The 22,882-nt window shown below is 38.6% G+C and overlaps 1 protein-coding gene across 3 annotated transcripts in view; it reads left to right on the forward strand.

The window, feature by feature from the left end:
* The window catches only part of SOBP (sine oculis binding protein homolog), a 118,945-nt gene that overhangs the window by 470 nt on the left and 95,593 nt on the right, over positions 1–22,882 (forward strand). For all 3 annotated transcript variants that reach the window (XM_026119907.2, XM_026119909.2, XM_026119908.2), the window contains exons 2-3: positions 9,380–9,518; positions 11,398–11,583. In XM_026119907.2, the coding sequence (XP_025975692.1) occupies positions 9,380–9,518; positions 11,398–11,583 (325 nt within the window). The remainder of the gene's footprint in view (positions 1–9,379; positions 9,519–11,397; positions 11,584–22,882) is intronic.

The following is a 22,882-nucleotide window of genomic DNA, read 5'->3' on the forward strand; positions in this document are numbered from 1 at the left end:
GGGGACGGGAGCGGGGGTCTCTCCCGCCCCCCCTCCACCGTGCATGGAAATGGAATAAGAAAGGATCTCTTGTCATTTTTTTTTTGTAGGATGCACTGAATGTGTCTCAACTCCGCCTCCTGGGCTGAAAACAGAGACGAATTCACAGGCTGCAAATCCTGTTCATTGACCAGCTTTGATTTATTTATTTTTTAAAAAACTGTCCCTCATTGGGTTTTTAAGCTCCCTGGGTGCCAGTGAGGAGCATTTTTTTCTGTAGCAGTCCCCTCAGGTAGCTCAGAAGCCCTAAAGTTAGGGAAGAAAGGGACCTCTTTTAAACACTGTATTTCTCTCTTTTTTCAGTAGCGAGCTGCAACTGTGTAATTAAATTGTCAAAGTGAAATGTTATGGTCTGAGCCGCACATCATTCTTGTACTTAAGCACAGAGACTCCTTTTCTCTCCTTTTCCTCCTCGCCACCTCCTCTGGTTTACATGCTTCGCTTCACAGTTAATCAAACCAGCAGAGGTGTTGTTGAAAGGTAGCTGTCCGAGGGCTGCTTCGGACAGAAGCATATTTCTCATTTGGAGGGCCGTCCTGTCTGATATGAAGTGGTGCCAGTCCAGCTGTGCTCCGGAGGTAGCGCCTGAGGCGGCCGCTCCAGATGTTAGGATGGCTGCGATTGCACAAGAACATATTTCAGGACTTCTTTTATCGTTTGGTCGCTGCTCCAGGCTTGACTGGTCCTATTTTTTGTGCCTGTTTTGCGTGTCCATTCCATGTCTGTTTATGTTACATCTCTAATTCCCCAAAGTTGTGAGCAGCCGATTGTGAGACTTCAGCTGAACTTCTTGTTGTTTAATGCGCATATGAAGTAATTAAACCAGTATAGCTTATTTATATGATAAAGCCGCTGTCGTTTACTTTAAATGTCATTTATTAAAAAACTAATTGTACGTAGAGGACTGCCTAGAAAATGTCACACATTCACATAGTATATAGGCAAGTACATAAATATGTGTTATGTGTATTGAAAGTATCTTTGCTTTCAGAAGCATTGATTTACCCTTGTAAAATTAAACAGGAATGCACAATCTCTTCCCCCTTCCCCTCTTCTACACATCGCTAATTCCAGATAGGTGTCCTTTGCTGCTTAAGGCAGGCGTTTGCTCATGCTGCCTGGGTAATGAGTGTGAAAACAGTTCAGTGTACATCAGAATGGGAAATGTGGGCAAGGGTAGTATTAGCGGAATGAGCAAAATAATGTACTTCTGCCTTGCGTATCAGTGCACCTCTTCAGAAACAAACTATACTAGTTTTGAGTCCCAAAGAGCATTATTATTCTTCACGAGATATGTGACACATTCTCTTTTTAGACAGGGCACCGGATAATAACAGTAATTGCTCATTGTAACCTCACATAGTTTTGAGGACTGCAGAGATCTGTAGTGTAGGGCACTGGCCCCTTAGAACATTGCTTAATGTGATCTGTATGGATTGCAGCTTTTAAGTTTCATAGGTTCTAGAATTACAAATTAGCTAATTTTAATCAAAACATGTGAAATGTTATCCTGGCTGGATATAAAGGCTGACTGTGCTGGATCCTCTGGGTTTGTTTTGTTTACTTTGGCTGCAGGCACACTCAGCGGTTTGGGAGATAGTTGTTCTTCTACAGTATAACAGATGTTTGTCTGAAAGGGTGAGGAAGAAACAAAAACAACATTGTGTGAAGGAGAAAAATTACACAATTTTTAAACTAATGCTTTGGTATTAAGCACTGGCATTAACCTTCACGTAGAAGGTTTCTCTTTTTTAATCATTGGTAGCTGCTCAATATTACAAACCTGAAGATTTCAACTGACTTAATTATTAAAGGCTATAGGCAGATAGAAATGGCATTTTGAACTGATATGTTTTCTGGTTGAGAGTGAGATAGCTGGTGGCAGAACCTTTCACAAAACACAGGCCACCTTACAATGTAATCTATGCTATTATGCTATGCTGAGAGACTGCATTTTTAGCAGAACAGTTGACTGCTAGAATCCATGGAGGAAAGAAAAAAAAAAGTAGTTTGAATTTTTGGCTTGTTGAGAAAGTTAAAAACCTGTGAAGATCATTCACTCTTTTTGTTTACTGATCAATTGAAATGTCCAGCTGTTCTTCATTATAAACCTGAGGAATACAAAGATGTAACAAATCGGTTACATTGTATAAAATGTTTGCAACAAAATGACATACAGAACACAATGTGCCCTTGTGTGGGTCCATTTCTGTAATGTTCAAACAGCCTGGCAGTTTCCCTTCATCTGAACTGCTTTCATCTGGACCAGTGTAAAATAAGCTCTGGTAAGTAATCACGGCAGAGCAGAAAGAAAGGAATGTATACAGCAATAGACAGCCTAAGCTGTAAAAACTGTAACCTGAGTATCAGCAGCAGATCAGATATCAAGGCTTTAAGGTAGGGGAAATGAAAGAGATGAAGGGGAGGAAAAGACAAGAGAGGGAATGGAAAAGTCAGCTTGGAAAGTGAAGGAGAAGTAGGAGGGCCCCCTCAGGGAAATTTGGCTCAGGGATTAGGGAATTTTATCATGGTGTACAGTGACCTACTCAGGTTTCAGCCCACGTTGGATTGAATTGCTTCCCTTTGCTAGCAGAAAGAAAAAGGACTGGTGTATATGTGATTTTTTTTCCTTCGGGTAATAAAAAGGCTATTGGTACAAGTGTCTATTTTAAGTATAGCAAATGCAAGGCACTATGAATGAGCAATAAAATTACCTCATCACAGAGACTTCCTTCAAGATTTGCTGTTTGATATAGTCAGATATTTACTCAAGAACAATCACAAAACCTGAGCTGCTTGGTTTTGGTGTGTTACAACACTAGTGTCACAGCTCAGTTTTAACATGACTGGAAATTCACGTTGCTTGCTATTTCATTATGCCAGATATTAAGTTACATTTTTGTCATCACTAACCTAATGTACATGATGGTTATAACAAATTTTAATTTGATACAACGTTGTGTGCAAAAGTACATGACTCCTCGCAGTTTTTCAATATTACATTTCAATGAAAATACATTGAGGATGAAATGTTTTGTTTCGCTGTGACCTTCACAGTTTCTCTTTTTTATGTCCCCCCCCCCCTTTTTTTTTCCCTTTCCTCCTTCAGACTGTTCCTTACAGTTATTTTCAGAGGTGGCATTGTTCATCTCACACTTTGGAGGAATAGTAGGTAGTTATTCTCAAATTAAGTAGTGTAATTTCTCACTTTTTGGTGTATAACAGAACACCTGATACATCCAAATCAGGGAATCTGATACTATGTTAAAACTAACTTAATGTTTACAGTTTAATTGATGAAAGCACTTATGAAATGCTCGGTGATGACTTTCACATCCATCCCTCCTCAGCTAATTTCCATGTGCCATCCTACTGTCAGATAGCAGTGCCACTCAACAGTGGAAGCTAGGTGTTTTGTAGTTTTGTGAAATACTTTGGAATAAATTTAAAAATTTACATTGAGAGTATTTTACTGAAAGCTCTCTTGAAAAAAAAAGACAACCTATCTACATGTTTAGAGTCTCTGTCAATTGAAAAGCTAGCAATTAATCTGTGCTATAATTTCACAAGGTTGTTCCATGTGCCCAAGGAGTTTACCATCTATAAATATTCTCAATAACTAATTTGTACCTAAAGTTGGGCTTCATTCCTGATGCTTAGAGCTTAAGACAGCTCCATCTGTTATAGCTTAATAGTAAACTCATCAGAAGATCATTCAGTTTAGTGTTTCAGTACTCTGTATTTGGAATTTAAAAGTACCACTGTCAAAATTAGGAAAGCAGTGAAACTGACGTAGCAGTGCTGCACTTGGAATGAGCCAGATAGCTGTGAACGTTAAAAAGATTTCAAGGAAACTCCTCCCTTCTCTCCTGAAAAGCAAAAAAATGTGTTTGTAAAAGTGAAAAAGCAGACAAACTTTGTCAATCGTAGTATTTCAGGATACCAAGGTTTTGGGGTTTTGGGGTTTTTTTGTTTGTTTTGTGTTTTTTGTTTTTTGGTTTTTTTGTTTTTGTGTTTTTTTTTTTTTTTTTTTTTTTTTTTTTTGCAGAGTCTGCAGGGAAGTAGTTTTGTGGTATGGCTGCAAAAGGGAGTTGCATTATCTGCACAGGGAGCCTCACTTACCTGTGCATTATATAAATGCTTATTCAAACTAAGTAGATAAACCCACATTACAGAAGCAAATGTGTATGCAGTAAGGGCAAATTAAATTAAAGCAGCAAGAAAATTTGCTTTTTGATAGCAAAAGGGTCTAATTCTAAAATTCAATATGGAGACAGCATAGCATAAATAAGCAAAGAAAGTGAGGGCTAGATTAAAAAAGAATCAACAATAAAATATTTTTATTTCCTCTGTGCAGTGGAGTTAAAAAGTCAATTTGTGGGGCTATGCAACCAGTAGTTTATACATGCAAGGAAATGGAATGGAGCCACTGTACTTCCTTCAAAAACTGAAATAAACATTCAGCAGTAAAACCTGGAAGAAAATGAGTCTGACAGACTCATTCTTTTTTGTGTTTCCTGCCTCTGTCTTTGCCAGGCCTCATTCTGTGAAGCCAGGCCTTGCCCCCTGTGAATAAGGTTCATAGAGAAGGAAAGGCAAGAGGTATAAGATGGAAACAGAAGCATGATTTAGCTTCAAAGCATATTAATGAATGAAAATTTGGGGAAATGATGCATTGTAATGTAAAAATCAAGCCATAGGTGTACTGTAACAATAAAATTAATCTTGAAAAGGGAATAAATGTGATTATATTTTTACTGCCTAGCATATAAGTTGGTTTCATAAAGAAAAGAAACCACAGTCTGGCAAATCAACATACTCTTCTTCCTTTTTTCCTGTGAAAAGGAAGCAAATTCAAGTCAAAATTCCAACCAGCATAATAGTTGGTTAGTTATCTTCCTGGCTCTTCCAGGAGGGAGGATATTTCTGTGTAGTAAAAGAACAGAGAAATCACACAGTTAAAACATGCAAATTACACATTGCCCCACAGTGGTTATAAGTGGTTTGGGACTTAGCAGGGGGCAAAAAATAATTGCTGTCTATTAGGAACTGAGGACTTCGGTGACTTTATATAACTGGGGCCACTGGAGCACTAGAGCATTTTAAGGCCAGTTTCTTTGGCAGGGATGAGGTAATTCTGTTACAACTGTAGTGAATTCCCTGGCAGTTATACAGCTGCGATAGTGCACAGCTGCACACCTGCACTGTCAGCTAAAGTATTGCAGGAGACTTGGCTCTGGTGGGTTCCTGATATGTTAACTGACTGTGTCCTGCACTTGAAATTGCAGCTGAAGAGGTTATCGGTATTTCTACCAAAGCCTCGGGAACCTGGCTGCTTGGCATAGGCACAAGAGACCAAATGTGATGTAGCGGTTTGAGTATGGAAGGACAGGGCAAGATTTCTGTGTTCATCTTCTCAGTTCTGACATTGATTGATGCTGTGAGCAGAAGCGTGGCTCTGTCTCTTGGGATGTTGAGTGTTCCTGGCCTGGTAGGGGTGACGTGAGGTTCAGTGCTAGAATTTTGCAATGAAGTCCACTGGCGCTGTTTCGTGACCCCCTGCAAGACTCTATTTGCATTCAGTGGGATTCTCTTTGGGCTCAAGGATTCCAGTTTATCAGTGTAATTGCTAAATAGGAATGTTATTGATGATCAGCAGGGTTTTCCCGGGTGTGGTGGTCTTTTACGTCATTTCAGGCCTCTGGTAGGGCTGTGGAGTTGAGTTGGCTGCCTCTGTCCTGCACACACTCTACATCCTTCTAGGGACTGAGTCTGAAACTAAGCATGGAGTGGCTTCGTTCATGCCTTTGGTGTCCTGTTTCTGCAAGAGCTCAGAATTACAACTCATTCACGTCCTCCATCCGATCATCCACACTCATTTGCACATCTTCTTCTCCTTTGGCTTTGGCAGATCCATTGTTTCTCAGTTCAGCTGGTTCCTCTCTAGGTTGCTTCATCTTCTGCTCTCCTGCTTCAATGTGAGGTCCTGCATTCTTGCTTTTTTAAAGCACTATATTACAGTTGTCACCTTTTCTTTCACTAGGGCTTTGAACATAGTATATCTTTCACTGAGCTTCTGCTCTGCATGTACAGGCTGTGTATTAATTGTCCTGCCTCCTTTTCTGTAACTTCGTCAAGAGCTGAGCTTTTCTTTTCTCATCCACACAGAGAAAACCTGTCTCATCTTATTATTTGTGTTTTGACTGTTGCCACCACACTAATCTTTACAAATCCCATCATGTTACCATATCATGAATCCACTCAGACTGGAGCTAACATTGAAATGGAAAGAATATAAGGAAAAAATGGAATAATGTTGGTCAGCATTGGGCCAGCAGCTTGATCATATGACCTGTGTGACAATTGTCTAGACTCACAGGATAGTAGACATCGCTGCAAAAGGGTATTTTAATCAGATATCTGAAGAAGGATAATGTAGTTTTTTGGATGCTCTTCATGTGCATGCTTTTCCCGTGCATGAGAATTGGTGTGGAAGAAAACGACATCTCTCAGCTTTGACTATCAGCTTGTTAAGGATGGGATCGTCCTTTCGGTTTTGGTGTGTAGAACGTGCTCTGCAATGAAGCCCTGGCCTTTAGCCACTGGTAGAATAGTATTAAGAATGATCACCATCATTATAATAGGAAAGACAAATGAGGAAGGAAAATGTTTTATTTTATTTTATTTATTGTTTTTATCCAAGCATCCTTGTGAAGAAATCATTATGGTAAAAAGATACTTACTTTTTTACCACTGATATGTGACCTCATTCTGCTGTCATCGAATTCAATAGCAAAGACCTCATGGACTTTTTTTTGTAAAAGGACTCAAGTCTTTATTATGAGTAACTTCAAAATCCAGTGTATTTCTGTCATTACAGCTGTTCATTTTTGTACCCCACTCATGGACAGTAAAACGAGTCTTGGAAGGTACTCAAAGTTTGTGCCCTTACAAACTCAGCTATGATGTTGACTAGATTCTGAAGATGGATACTAAGTTGCACAAACATGTATGTCTCTGTAGGAAAGAAAAATATATAAAGCCTAGCTTGCATATTCCTTGTCAACTAATTAGAAATTACTCATTGCCTGAGTTGATCAACAGTACAAGTAAAACACAAAGCATCCATAGGAGGCAAATTTAGAGCTACCCAATTAATTGGGTTGCGTGAGGTTCAAGTCAGGCAGACTTTGTTAATTGGACTCTACCTTGCTAGATTAATCTCTAGGGCTGTGTCTCTGTAATTGGAATTTAGCAAACCAGGGGCAGTTGGCAGAGCTTTCCTTTGGGACTCCATGGACCCCTTCAGGTCAGATGCTTCATTCTGGGTGAACTGCACCGGTGGGGTTTCGCTTCCCACCTCTAGACCTTTTCACTGTTGGATTCACATGGTTAGAGCTGCGGGTATTGCGCTTGGGGTTTCAGCGTTGAGGGAAAGGTCTTCTAAAAGGTAAATAACAAACAAAAACTCAAAAAATGTCCCAAACCTGATACTTAAAACAATCACAAAACTGCATCTATTAAAATGTGCATTTAAATATATTTAAATTGTATAGATATTAGCCACATTACATTGCATTGTACTCTTTGTTGCAAACTGTAATAGTGTGGCGTAATTCAGACATAAGCGGCTGTTGTATTTGTTATGCTGAAACTAGACATGATGTGGACCAGTGCTGTTGTCTGGCAGTTCAGTGCTGCACAGAACAGCCACAGAAGCAAGTCTGCCAGCAGGAGGTCAAGTGAAAGTGAAAGGGGAAAAAACAGAGAGAAACTGATGCTCCATGAGTCTGTTGTGGGGGTTTTGTTTTGTTTCTTTTTCCTGAAAAGTGTGTTTATAGCACAACTGCACTGGTGATACTCTTGGAAGAGTATAAATTGCTTGTGTTTATTGCTTATAGCTGCTTTACAACACTCCTTGACTGACAGGAACACCTATGCAATCTGGTGTGATGAATGAGCCAGGAGCAGTGCTGCTGCTCTCTAATGTTCTGGGGCAGAGTGCCGGTGGTCGCTTGGAATTCTGCAGCAATTATGATCTGATGAATTTTACTTACTTACTTCAGTGACTTGAGAATTGTTGTGTTCTGTCATTATACTTGCTCCCACTCAAAAATTAAGCTAGTGCAGTTACTAGACAGAATCTAGCAACCTGTAAATTTGATGTATGCTATTTGTTTTGAACCGGTATCATATTTTTCTCATTTCTGTGCTGGAATCCAGAGCCACAGGAGACAGCTTATCAAGATCATTATTTTAGAGATGTCAAGATCTTATAATAAAATGAAGTTTTGAATTTGTTTTAAAAGAGTGGTAATAAAAAATGAAGAGACCAAATTGAAAGGCATTGTTCATGGCTTTTTCATTTCATTTTGTGTTTGTCATATTACTTTAAACTGATTTTTACAGTGGCAATAATTCATTAGCCAGTTTCATTCTGTAGTTCCCAAATCTATAAGCCACAGTGCCATGACACTGTTCAGTTTCACAAAGCTTTGTTGCCTGGCTGCAGAATTCTTAAGTTACTCTGCTAAATCTCGTAGCCCAGTAATGAGCATTTTCTACAGAAATATGTTTGACATATGACCTAGAGGACATGCTTTTTAATAGGATTTGAGACTTATGTCAGTCATGTTCCATATTTTGTGTTTCCATGCAAGCAAAAAATGTAACCACACTGCTGCCTGGAAATTGTTTTGAAAGTAAATATGGCAAAACTGAAAAAGGTAATCTTAAACAAATATGAGAGATTTTTATATGAAACATTATGGTAATATGCTTTTATGGTATAAAGTTTTTTAAGGGCTTTGACTATGCAAGGTTTATAACTTTGAGGAGAAATGTCTTCACTGTGATTCTATTTGATTTGGTTCTTGTGCACCTCAAGGAACTGTAATTGTGCCAGTGACCTGCTCTATCTGAAAAGACTGTAGCACACTAAGAGTGATTAACTGCTAGCTGAAAAAAAATCTTAGTTTTCTGTTATTTTCTTGCTGCAGTCTTAAATATTTTATGGTAACACAGACAATTTTTTGCGACAAATATTCGTTAAAATATTCCTGACATTGAATGCCAGAGCAAAAGTTGTAAATAACTCTCTTTTCTATTTTCTTTAAATTACAGATATATTAGTCTTTGTCATAATTACATGTGCCAGTCTGAGATTTAAATGCATCACACTTTATACACTTGACTTATGAAAAGAACATTAGTCTTTGAGGAGGTGGGACAAGCCTGGCAGTTCCTAGTGTAGCACGGACACAGTTCGATTTATGCAGTCCTCCCATCATTCGAAATGATTATTGATTACATAAATAAGTAGGTAATTTTTCTCTTTCAGAACTTTGCAGAAAATACTATGAATGAGCTCCTTGGCTGGTATGGTTATGATAAGGTTGAACTGAAAGATGGAGAAGATATTGAATTCAGGAACTACTCTACAGATGGGGAAAGCCGACAGCACATTTCTGTTCTCAAAGGTAATGACACTTTAATGTTTCTTTGTTTGTGCAAAGAAGGATTAACATCCCACCCTATCTGAATTGGCATGGACTAGGAATCATGTTCCGCTGCTTACTTTGTGGTTGATTTAAATAAAAATATCTGAGAGTGCCCTCTAGTAGGAGGAAGCCAGTAGGGTACAAAGGAAGTCATTTAGCAAAATTGCTGTTAGCAGACACTTGTATATCTTCACAAATAATACCTTTTGTTAGTCAGTTGAAAGTCAGGTACCTATAGTACCAATAAGCTGTTCACACTTCGAAAAAGAGAGAGTGTTTTCTTAGCGGTTGGGATTTAAGGAACCTTTCTGCTTATAAAACTAACACTTTTGGCCTGAGGCTTTTTAATAGACCAGAAGATTTTGAACCGGAATATTCACAATGCATGTCATAAAACATTCCTTAACAGTGTTTGTAATATATTGTGTTCTGCAAGTGCTTTAGGAGTTTTCAAGGGGTGGAGTTTGTTTGGGACGTTACTGGATCTTCATGTACTGTAGTTGTTCAAAATATGAACGATGGGATTCAGTCTTTTTGTGCAGCAGTTCAGTTGCTACCTTTTGATTCTACAGCCACAGCAGGTGGATAGGGACTTATGCTCAAAGTAAAAAGAAGAAACATTGCTTCACAGCAAAAGAGTAGGAAATTGCTGGATCTTGACTTATCCAACAAGAGTTTCTCAAAGATGAAGATAAAGAGAGGAAATTGCAGAAGCTTTTATACTCTTGGACTGCTGCTTTTTACTGCATTTATAGCCAGGAGCATTTGGGGTTTCTTTCTGATGGCAAGCAGCTGCACTGTATTCAGTGAGTGTCGCAATGAGTAGTGATACCAGAAAGCCCAAATCTGAAGGAGAGATGGCTAATAGAAGGTGGGAAAATTAGAGGTAAGGTGAAACAGTCCAGTTATGTTAAAATTGAGTGTTTGCAGCCTGTTAGTTGTATAGTGACCTTGGCGATCAATATTTGTATTTCACTGAAAATGTAATATGTTTAAGTCACCTCTGAAGAAACTTGTTCTTGTGTTCTGATGTGATTAATTTATTCATGTTTTAATAAATAGATCTTATAATGGATGATTTATGAATACAATCTATGCCTAATGAGTTTTGTGACATAATTTTGTTATAGACACATGGTAGAAATCGTATGTTTTATATACGAAACAAAGATGTCGAATACCTGTGCCAGGTAGAAATTTTTGGTGTATACAGTCTGCAGGAGAGAAAGTGCTTTTCTTTTTCTGTGACTTGGGAGGAAAGAGAATGATAAGAATTAAGTTCTGCCCCTTAGCTAACGGAAGTGCATTAGAGGAATTCCTCTAAATAAGAATCCTGAGGTGATTTGGGATTAAAGAATTAGAATCACAACTCTCATCATTCCTTACTCACTTTGCTGTAATTTCAATATTCATTTTTTTGTTTAAATACTTTCCATTGCTACTACTTACCAAGTTATTGGTGGAGAATTAGGAGTTCTTTTATTTTTTATTTCTTCAATTTACGTTTCTTGCATTACTCAGTGAAGTTACAGTACATGGTATGTGATTACCATGAAAACAGTGGATGTAAAGAACAGGAATATGGCATTAGTGATTAAATCAGGCATACTAAGGGTATGTAAGACAAAGTAATGCCCCCTCCTTTTCTTAAGTATAGTTGTGTTTAATGCGATTTTGATAAAAATTATTTCTGAAGAATGCTGGAAAATATCCATTTATTTAAGGAGAAAATATTTTCGTTTTTTTGTGTACTCTGTTTGTGTTAGTAAGTAATTAATAAACAGATTGGTGAAAACATTTGGGGGCATCTAAGAAATATTTTTGTCATACTGTACAATGTGTTTTTTGTGTTTTGCAGAAAATTCTTTGCCAAAACCAAAATTACCTGAGGACAGTGTTATTTCACCATACAATATAAACACAAGCTACCCAGGGCTTGCCACGGGAAATGGACTTTCAGACTCACCAGCAGGGTCAAAGGATCATGGGAATGTACCTATTATTGTCCCATTAATTCCACCACCTTTCATAAAGCCACCAGCAGGTAAATCATAATGAACATCTTAAAATGATAACTATCACTGACACCTATCCTGAACTTGCTAGGTTATGACTTACTTGAAAAAGTTCTGATTTCAAAACTCTAAGAAACAGTCACTGTAGTCTTACAGGGAACTCTAAAATGGAGTGAGAGTGACTTTATTTGTTAATATTCTTGAAAAACTTGCAAATACAGTGACAGCAGACAGTCTCTGTACACACTTCTGCTGCTGTGACACTGCATGCTGGATTTTACTCCCTGAGCACTTCAGCAACATCTGTTTTAAACAAATTATTTGGTTTTGATGAGTAAAGTCTTTAAATAAATTAACGGAAGATGACTGAATTAAAAATAGGCTCCACAAAGCAAACAGTGAAAGAGACAAAACCATCAAATCAGTATCATGTCTTTATGTCAGGTTAACAAGCTCATCCTGGGAAAACTGTCTCTTGATTCTCATAGAAATCCCTGACCATTGTCTCTTGAGGGTTTAATATGATCTGTACTCTACCCGGGAGACTTCACTGAAATCTTCTACATTTTCACTAGATTTTTATCAGGAGTGATTTTTATAATATGGCATTCCTCAGAGTTTGTGTGAAAAATGTTTTATTCCACACTGCATGCTGCTTACCATAATCTGTGAAAGTAACTGTTATGGCTACATTAGGGTGATTAATTGCTATGTTATTATTTACTGTTGTACTCAGTGCAATAATTGGTGAATTTAGATAGCAGCAGGCTCAATCCTGTTTCCATGGTAGTCACTGGGTGTCATCCCAGACGCTCTTGAGTGACTGAGGCACAGAGGAATATAGAGCAACCTGTGATACCTACTAAAGAATGTTACCTCTCTGCACACAGGGAGGCAGTTTAGCTAAAGAGTCCCCACCAGGCAGGAGGATGTGTCTACGGTGGCAGAACAGCTTGTAAGAACAGGTTCCAGGTGTTAGGTGGTCTTCTCTACCCTTCATTGCATTTACAAAAGTTAACTGTAAAGCACTGACTGGTCCGGTAAACTGTTTGCTTGTTGACAGTCGTTTGACAGATAGATTACAGTTGTCCCTTCTCCCCAAATTATTTTAATGTCATATAGTTTTATATTTAAAGAAGCTTACTAATATGCTATGAATAATTTTCAAATGTTACCTGATATATGTTCCCTGCCAAAGACTTCTAATCTATTTTGTACAATATTTGCTAATTACCAAAGCTATTTGGCCCATTCCTCTAGTCTTTACACTGCTAAGCATCTCAGGCCGTATGGGCCGGATCTTCAGCTGTTGTTGGTTTGGCCCTAAAGCTTTAATCAAGGGGCTTGTGTTGTCCCAAGCTATTTTCTCCAATCAGAGTCATGAATGAATTCATAATGCTAAATTTGCGATATATGAGCACAGGGCTATAACATGAATTGTGCAAACTGCGATAAGTACTTGATTTTTATGACATCAAACAAGCAGGAGGAGATGGAATTATGAAGTAGAAAAACAAATTACTTCCGCAGTAGTTAAGTAGACATGGGAACCATGGTCAAGTCAACTGCCTTCTGTTCTTTGCACATCCACCTACCATGTGTGTGTTCCAATATTCAAATCTACCAGTAAAGTTAATATTCAGCTAAGGCCTTTCATAAGTATTTTCCAACTTTGGGATTTTACTTCATTATTTCATAATGAGTATCGTCGTTTTACTCACATAAAGGATATGAATGCATAATGTCTGCCTTCTTTGACGATATCCCATGATCAGTAATGAGCACTAGATTACCATGACTGCTGAGCAGATGAGCATATTTATCTCATCCTTGTTTTTGAGAGTGAAGCATGGGAGGACTGGAGGGGAAAGAGAACAACCATCACTGTGGGGTTTGCAATAAACCATGGTAATAATTGGTTAGTTTTATCATAGGGTGTGGAAGCCCTAGTCACGATCACCCCAAAGAGCCCGCAGCTAAGTATAGGACAAGAAACAACTGGTGAATAATACAAGCAGAAGAGGGAGTACAACGGAACCAGGAGAGCCAGCATTAGAGACAGTGGTCTTGGCTCTCCACTTTGACGCCCTTTTGTAGGTGCTGCATCAAAGCAGAATTCTTCAGAGCAATACAAGGCAGGACAACAGTAACTCTGAAGATGTTTTCTAGGAGTCCCTCAGAAGCATAAGGGGCAGTTTGGGAAACAGCACAAAGGTTCTTATTTGTATTGAACAGGCAAATGAAGAAGACTCGCATCATTAAACCTAAAGCTGAAAGTCAAAGTTTTAAACGTGGGGGAGACAGGCTATGAATGACCTGCCAGAAGAAAAGACACAGCTTATATTTGATTGAGTAAATAAGTGAGAAAAGGGAACAGAAGGGAGCAAATGGAAAGAGTCTAAGAGAAAGCTTCCAAGGTTAAAACAGTGGGCAGAGAAAGGGACTTTTGCAGCCGCATTTTGAACAGACATGCATAGGGCAAGGTTACTGTGTAGTGACACGTTGCAGTGACTGAGATGTGAGATGCTGAGAGTCTAGATGAGTCCAGGCTTTGTGGATGGGGAAAGCTTGCTTGGGTAAAAAGTCTACAAGATATAAATAAAGTTCAAAAGGGAACACCCACAGTCATAAATGATATCTAGATCATGAACGTGAAGGACAGGGAGTTGAATAATTTTTGCAGAGAAGATTCTGTGCAGGTAAGATGGAGAGGGAGAAGAGAAAGAGCAGAGTACGGGGATGGTCACAGGAGCCTGAAGGGAGAAATAAGCAGAATACTCTGTAAGATGCACTGATGTAGCAATTGCAGAGATAGGGGGAAAAAAAAGAGAGGAGAAGACAGAGTCAGGAAGCCAATGAAACAGGATCTTCAAGGAGATAGATATGATTCTTTGTATCTGAAATAGCTACCAGCTTGAAAAGAAGGAGGAAGGAGTACTGATCCTGAACTATGTCTAGGAAGCAGTCACTAAAGATTTCATCAGATCAGATCTTCCTTGACTGTGCTGGAAAACTTTGAACAGTGTTCTGTGTACACTCATATTTTAAATTAACAGGTTAAGACACTGAATAGTTAACAAAAATACACTTTTTCCCTCATGCTTATCTTACAGCACAGCATTTTTTTTTCTTTTGAAAACCAAAGTGTTTTGAACAGTATGGCTAAAATTTATCTCCATGCTGTTCAGCTTTCTTTTTTAGTCAAATGAAATATTAAGTAAAAAAATGTGCCTATACAAATCTAGAAAACATTAGACTGCTATCTGACCAAATATTAACAGCTCTGATAAAGGCACTTTGTCTTTGCAGTACCCCACAGTTACCCCAGTGCCCCCAGAGTAAGTCTGAGTTAAATGCATGTGCCTTATGTGGTGCACTGAGTGTCTGCAGACTCAGGTTACGGCACATCAGTGGAGAATATTAATTCCAGACGTGAGAAACCTCCATGAAGAATATTCTGCTGCCAGTTATTCAGATCTAGAGACTGTCCACAAGAGCACACCAGACCTGAACCACTAGGCAAATAGATGAGGCTCAGGCACCATCCAAACCAAATGGGCTTTATCTATCAACATCAGCAGTCTGACATGCATCTAGAAGCAAATAGGAAGTCAGTGAAGTCTCCAGAGAACTGATGCAATAGTCCCCTTATGGCAAAAACCCTTCCTTCTTCCCCAGCAGGTTGATAGCTACACTTACTGCCAACAGCAGATTCTGAGTGATCTTCAGGATTAGTCTCAAATACAACTCATTACAACAAACTAATACAAACATTAACATTACTTCTGCTTAGTGTTAGAGCACTATTTTTTTTTTGTCTGCAAAGGAGTGTAAAGAAAGTATATTTTTTCAATAAAAAATTGAACTGAAATAACAAGGAACAAAAATGTGGTAGCCAGGAACACTTTAGAAATAAAAATACCACCATATCTGTGCAGGCTTTATGATATTAATATTCAGTATACAAAAATCCTAACTTACATTCTGCAGTCCTCACAGTGACATACAGAGTAAATCTCAGAGAGCACTGAGTGACTGCCCTTTCACTCAGACAAGTTGGGATGGCTGTTGTTAGGTGGGATGAAGGAAGGCTCACATAAAGACTATTTAGTCGAAGAAAAGTTGCAAAAAATTCCTTAAATGCAGGCAAGAACTTGTTCCCTTCTTCTCCCAGCATCTCCTAGATGTTACAGTATCTCAGTTTCCTTGGTCATTTAACAGTGCTCTTTGGTTGACTTTCTCTCATGATCCTCATGGCAGTGCCTCAGTAGGGGAATACAACTGCTGTTTGGTCTAGCTTTTGGGCATGGGTGTTGGCAATAATATTCCCTTTCCTGCTTCCTCCGTGTCCTGCTTCCTTCTGATATACAGAATACATCTGTTATTCTGAGTATCACAGAAAGGAACCGGCTCACTGCTACGCTGCTCTATGAGGGAAGGTCATTGTCAGGGGAGGCAGTGAAAGGAGAAGCAAAAAGGATGCTACCATTCTGTTGGCTGAGCTTTCTACAGGGAAAAAGTACAAGGAAAAATAATGCTCCTTCTTAGAGTTTTCACAAGATAATGAATACATTTGGGAAAGGAAAGGGGATTTAAATTCTTCAACCCACAGATCGGTGCCTCTACATCATGTTTGGCTCAATGGTTGCCAAATGATAATGGTTGGGGTTGTACCAAACCCATGTATTGTGTGAGGAACTAGCAAAAATGAAGGAGGAATGGCCTGGAGGAACTATATCTGATGAGATAAAATTTCCCAAAAGTGAAACAGAAGCACTTCCAACAGTGAGTACCTTGTAAAATAAGCCTGTAAGTTGGGAAAAACTATGAAAGCACTAAATACACAGAAATTTCATATTCAAATACTGAAATGAGTAATCAGATATTTTATGGAAAGGAATGAGATACTTTCTGTGTTATAGCTTAACATAACTTTAATTTTTAAGTTTACAATTTCTTTGTGTATATATAAGTGCACATGAATAACTTGGAGCTTTTATTAGCATGGCTGCTGTTCTGCAACTGGTAGAATTAAGTAGAGTCCCTGCCTTAAGAACAGTCTGGAATTGCATGCTGTAAACTATATCAATATTTAAATTATATTGGAGGAATTTGAAGGCATAAAAGATTTTTAAATGGTTTTTAGCAGGGCAGTAAAAATGAAATCTAGGATTATCTGTCTAAATTCACCAAGGAATTGGTTCTATGACTATATAATCAAGAAATCCTATTCCAGGCAGAACCCAGTGGCAGTTTTCCTTAAATAAAGACCATATGATCAGATCTAATTAAGCCTAAATATTGAGGAGCCTTTCATTTTACTGCACTCTGGGTCCTGCTTCAGTATTTTCCGAATCTTACTGCAGTATCACTGTTTCTATAGCTGCAGGTTTAGCTTTCTAATAAAGACCACCACAACAAATTTTATAGTCACTACTCTTCGACTTCTCCCTCATTTTCAGTTCAAAACATCATCTAATTTACACTGATTGTAGGCTTTTTATTGCCTGTGTTTTAAAATGTCCGTTCTTGCCAGTATGCCTGCCCCATCTAGCTCGTTGCTGATGCCTTTTGCTCTCTGTGGAGGGCCAAGTCTTCCTTTTGTGCTAAAAAGAAAATCATAATATCCACATATGCACTTTAATATTGTATATTAAAAATACACAGGAAGTCCCCCCTCTATTAGCTGAAGCAGATGCTTTTTTGTTTGCGTGCTTAAACTCTGCCTAAATGCCAGCTCTCATTTGTATCGTGCATTCAGTTCTTACTCTATGCATGAGATGTATCTTAACTCATGCATAGAAAATGTAGGTAAGTAGTGGTTCCCCAAAACATTTTTTCAAAAAGAGCTTGGACACTCCACCTTATTGGCAGACTAGTGAAGTTCAAGAGACTGACCCTTAAAAGGAAACACATTATAGAACCCCTGAGATATTTCTAGAGCTATGGTTGCAACAATCTTTCTGTTGCAAGCCATAATTTTTAATCTTCCTCTCATAATTTTTTTTTCCAAGGTACTTTTTGTGCCTTAAATTTGTCACATGCACCATCTATTTAGAGAATCAGCACTTAAATGCTATCATGAAGGGTTCTACAGAAATGTCTCAGAAATTTTGTTTTATAATTTGAGATTAATCAGGTAAAACATCTTGGACATAAGAAAAATGATTGAAGCTACTTCTGCCTTCCTTGGGAACATCTACCTCAGCAACTGCTTTGGGATGAAGAATCTGAACACATGATTTTCTTCATTGAAAGACTAGGGTTTCAGGATTGTCAACAGGGTATCTCAGGATTAATCATTCTGAAATCCTGGCAGGTCCCAGTGGAAAGAGCGAATACTCATCGTTAATGCTGCAGATGCTACAGTTTATTTAAGATTTAATTTCTTTAAAAAGGAAGTTTCTCAGCTTTTCATTTCAAAGTAGTACCACAAATAGCTTAGCAGTTTAAAGGTATGGGCCAGTGAAATGAGTGCAGTTCCCAGCTATGGGCCAGTGAAATGAGTGCAGTTCCCAGCAAGGGGCAAAAGGGCTATTCTAGCAGATTTCTTAAGCTCACCTAAAAAAACTGGGATCCAAACTGCTCTGAGGCATAAGCCAATGTGAAGGGTAGGACACAGCAAAGAGAAAAAACAGGAAAACACAAGAAAGCAGTAGAAGGGGAGGCACAGCTACTGATAGCTGTGGTGGAAGGAAACTGAGTTGCCAGGAAGAGGTGGGCTGTGGGGAGACGCCAAGGAGGAGCGGGATAAAAAAATGTTTTCTGTTTCAGATCACAGGTACAACCAGAGCCAGGGCACAGGTTTCACAGAAACTTATTCAGTCCAGTGGATGTATCCTCTGAGATACGGATCCCTACAGTAGTGCAACTGGGCACCTTCAGGAGTAATATATTCTTCTTGCCAGAACAGTTGAGCATCTCCTGCTGAATTTCTTGAAAGGAAATGGGGAAAGTAAAACTTTGGAGCACCAGTCCAAGGATCATCATAATCTGCAGGATTAGAGCTGTATGTGCATTCAGTTTCACTCAAATTCTTGAAGCTGGAGTTGAATTTGAAAATACTTGTCAGTTAATTCAAAATGATATTAGTAGAATGCTGCAGCCTTAAAGTTAGTAAACTGAGCAGGATTTAACTCCAGAAATTTAGAGATTTTAGGATCATCCTGCTAAACACTATAGGCCATGCTGTTTTCCTTAGATAAAGGGAGAGAGCGATACATGATGGATTTACTGTTATGTACTCTTTGCCTTCTTTCATTTCCCCCTTCTCCCCTTCCCCCTCCCCCCTGCACCCCCCAAATAATAGTTTCATATAAGAGCAATTAGTCTAAACTGCTAGTCACTGGTTTTAAGAGGAACAGTTTTCTGCTGCTCCTTCACACTGGTTTGAAAGGAAAAAAAACCCCAAACATTCTGCTTAATTAAGACCTAAAGAGGCGGTGCAAACTTTTGATGATTAATTGAAGCATGCTTTAGACTGATGCATATTTAGTTATTATAATGTGATAATTTTATCTTGTTATACAAACTGCTCCCTTTGGGAACATGATTTAACACTGCAAACACTCTGTGTTTATTGCATTGTTCATTATGAAAAATACACAGGCTAAAAACCATAAGGAGATGTATCTGAATAGTATCTGTGCAGTGGGTACAGGGAGTATTTCTTCCAGCTCTAATGACACAGCCCCGGGGCAGAAAAACACAATATTGGAACTCCCCAAATAACCCTTCTTATGAAGAGCTGAGAACTTACAAAAGCAGAGGCTGGAAGTTCAGATCTTATACTGTGTATGAAAGAGTATGTTTTTCTATTACCTGATATACTTGCAGAAAATGGCATTTTTTTCTTCAGTTCTGCTGAAAACTCTCTTGTTACTATTTGGCTTTTCCATGCCAACTCTGCTTTGTGTTACCTGTATGAGTACCCCTGCTACCTTTCATAAGTGTGCCAAATGTGAGAACATGCTAAGCACATTGCAAGAGCAGGTCATAAGGGCACAGCCCAGGCGGAGAAAAAAAATGCAGTTGCTAACAAAAAAATTTTGGGGGGAATGATCTATACTAAGATTTGCAGACATTCTTTTCCTACTTTACAAATGTGTCAGCTTAGCTATGTGAGTCCTGAAGGTGATGGTAGATGGTCTTCATCAACAGAGCTGCTCCAGCAAGTGCTCACATGATAGACATGGGCATGCTGTTGGAATGAGCTTACATTACTCAAGGGGATATGCTTAGCTAGACCTACCAGCAAAAGTTTGTCTGTATAAAATAGGAGCACATTGCTGATGTAGTATACCTATATAGTTACTGTGGAGAAGTTCTCTTAGTGCAGACTTATTCTAAAAGAGTTTAGAACAAAATCAAGATAGATAAGCTATCTTAAACTACTCGATTCAAAATTCTCTCCCTGCTTTCTTATTACTGACTCTTCTTGCTGAGTATTCTAGATACGGGTATTTGATACATTTTCATGCAAGAAGGGCAAGAGTCTGGTAAAGTGATTTTTAAAGAATTTGGCCTTATGAAACAACAGTCTGTGAAAAAGTAAGAGGAGTCTTGGCTGGAATGGAAGATTTGAATTACCAGTTTTGGATTGTTCCACTTTGTGTTTAGCAAAAGAAAGCAATTAAATCACCAGCCTCTGGCTTTTCTTATTACACACAGTCTTAATGGATTTTTTTAAGTTATTGCTTCCCACTGCTGTGAATTTTAATGGTAGAAATACATGGACTATTACTTTTCTGTTAATGTTGCAGTCCTCTTTTTCAGTCACTAAACTTAATACACTGTAATCAAACAACCCTATTAAATATTTTCGCCGCTTCAGCTCAGGCCTCTATTGCAACCAGTGTCAGGAAAGCAGGCACACAATTAAGTCTGGACCTTTATCATTGTCCCTAGCTGTCATCCACATATCTTGCTATGTAAGCTATAGAACATAGCTCTGTACCTATCCCAAGTACCAAGAATGGGTACTTTTCTCTACCATTCTTAGCTTCGCTTGAGGCTAAATGAAAGAGATTGGTTTTAGAGCAAATTTTTCTCCCACTGGGCTGCATAGAGTTCTTGTTGATAGTCAATAGGGAGTTAGTCACATGATATTGATTTTTTTTTTCTTTTTCCACCTGATGGATTGCATTGTGAGAAGCTGGAATTGCATCAAAAATTTACTTGGGCAAACCTGCACCTCTAAGAGCAGCCATGACTTAGAAGTGGCATATTAGTGTACTGTGCCAGAAAGCACATACTTCCAAACCACCTTCTGCAGTACTGCTGTTTCCTGGCTGCTTTGCTTGGCTATTTTGGTGTAATCCTTTGTAGCAGTGTGTCTGAGTCCTTTAAATAGAAGAGACATCTACTTTAATTATTACTATTAGTATTGCTATTGCTATTACTATTAAAAGGACTATATTGTATTCCACCATTTTCTTACCCTCTCTTCCTCCTTTCCTTCCTTCAAAATGATGAACATTTTGATAAAGAATGTTGCTGATGCCTTCTGGGTAGCAGCTCTCTCTTCCTGGAGGCACAGACTGCAGCTGGGAACGGTTTGTGGAGCATTCTCCACTGTTTATTGACTAACAGATCCCTGGACCACAAGTTAAGCAATGCTGCTTCAAAGGATTCCCCCTTTGGTGGTGGCCAAATTCTGCTGATCAGGGCATTGGAAGACGACAATATAACAGAGTAGGTGCCTCTCCTTGTCGCCTCCTCTTCTTGCCAGGTTCCATATTAAAGGAGGTCTTTGGCCAGAGGAGGTGTATTAAGCCTTATGTCCTGCATAACCTCGTGCAGCAAAGTGTGTAATGTATATTCTCCATGTAAACAGTTGTTGCTGCTGCTGGGATGTTATGTAATTGAAAACAGACAATTACATGGTCTTTCTTATCATCCATGGGAGAGTTATGTGTGTCTGTGAACAGGGAGTTGAATGTTAACTAAAGTATTTCCCCTCTTAAGTCATGCATGAAAACACCTGAGAATCCCAGTGGCGGTGCTCTGTGCTTCTCCTTAAAAACTGTGGCCCAGAGGAGTCTAACTGCTTCAAAAAGAAGTACACCAGCAACTACTTTGCCAGTGAACTCTCTTCTCAGCTCTATAATTTTCTCTTTTCATTTATGACAGCTATTCTCACCAGTAATGAAGACTATTATAAAGGGATCACTGTTAGATCTTCTGTTTTCCAGAGACAAAATACTTCTTATCAGTAGGAAAATATATGTTGCTGTTTTCTGAAACAAGAGGTTGCTGTCTGTTTCCTCTGGTTTACAGGATCTTCTCTTGCTGGGTAAATTCAAAGGGGCAGATTCAGCTTGTAAGGAATTGGTTTATCACGGTGCAAAAATAGTTGCACCAGGGTGCCTTTTTTAAAGCTTAGTACTTCAAATGGCTCAGGATAAAAATGGTAGGAAGAGCTCTTGGAAGTTAGCACTCCAGCCAAGACTGGTGTGTTGGCTGGCCTAGAGAGAAAACTCTGACAATATGATGCAAGAGCAGACTAGCACTGCTCTGTGCTCCTATGTGTCTGGCTGTCAAACTACAACCAGCTCAGCAGTAGACTTCTTGACCCTATAGCTGGCCAGTGATAATTTCAGCCAAAGTGTTTTGATTTCCCTTGATGTTCAATATATTAAAGCATTTACACTATTGGCAAATCCCACTCTAAAGAGTAAATGATAAAATGCATTAAACACAAATCTATGTTATGACTTAGCCTTAAATATAGACTTAAAGGAGTACAGCCTGATTAAAACTAAAAGGTCATTTTTTTACACTGTACAATTTTATTTGTAGCTATAAATCATAACACAATTTGTGGAAGGAAAAAAGTTATTAAACTGGCAATATTTATTCCGTTAAGGTGAATAAAATGCAGCACGTAGTTCTGAGTTATGATAGCTGGGGAAAGGAGCCAAATCACTCTGCTAAAAATTAGTTTGCCAATAATTTTATAGAACGATGACAGCGTAGCTTCAAAAACAAATCCTTTATAGGGAAATGGGATGACTGCATGACAGACTTCCTGAGCTATGAATTCTCCACAGCTGATGGACTAGGAACTGCTTTAACAATTAGTCTTTGGGGATTTTTTTCTTCCAGAGTTAGACAATGGCTGATGTCTGTAACTGAAAGGTCATGCTGTAGAATAGACTGGACATAAGAACTGAAGAATTCTGAGTTTTAAGTAAAAAGTTTCCTGCTAACTTACTGTATCAATCTGTTTAACTACTTAACTACTCTCTGTCCCCATCTGTGAAGTGGGGGTAAGAATAATGACCACACAAGAACATTGCCAGGACTTTGAGACAAAGAGTGCAATAA

Source organism: Dromaius novaehollandiae, chromosome 3, assembly GCF_036370855.1.
Source record: "Dromaius novaehollandiae isolate bDroNov1 chromosome 3, bDroNov1.hap1, whole genome shotgun sequence".
Classification (NCBI taxonomy): domain Eukaryota; kingdom Metazoa; phylum Chordata; class Aves; order Casuariiformes; family Dromaiidae; genus Dromaius; species Dromaius novaehollandiae.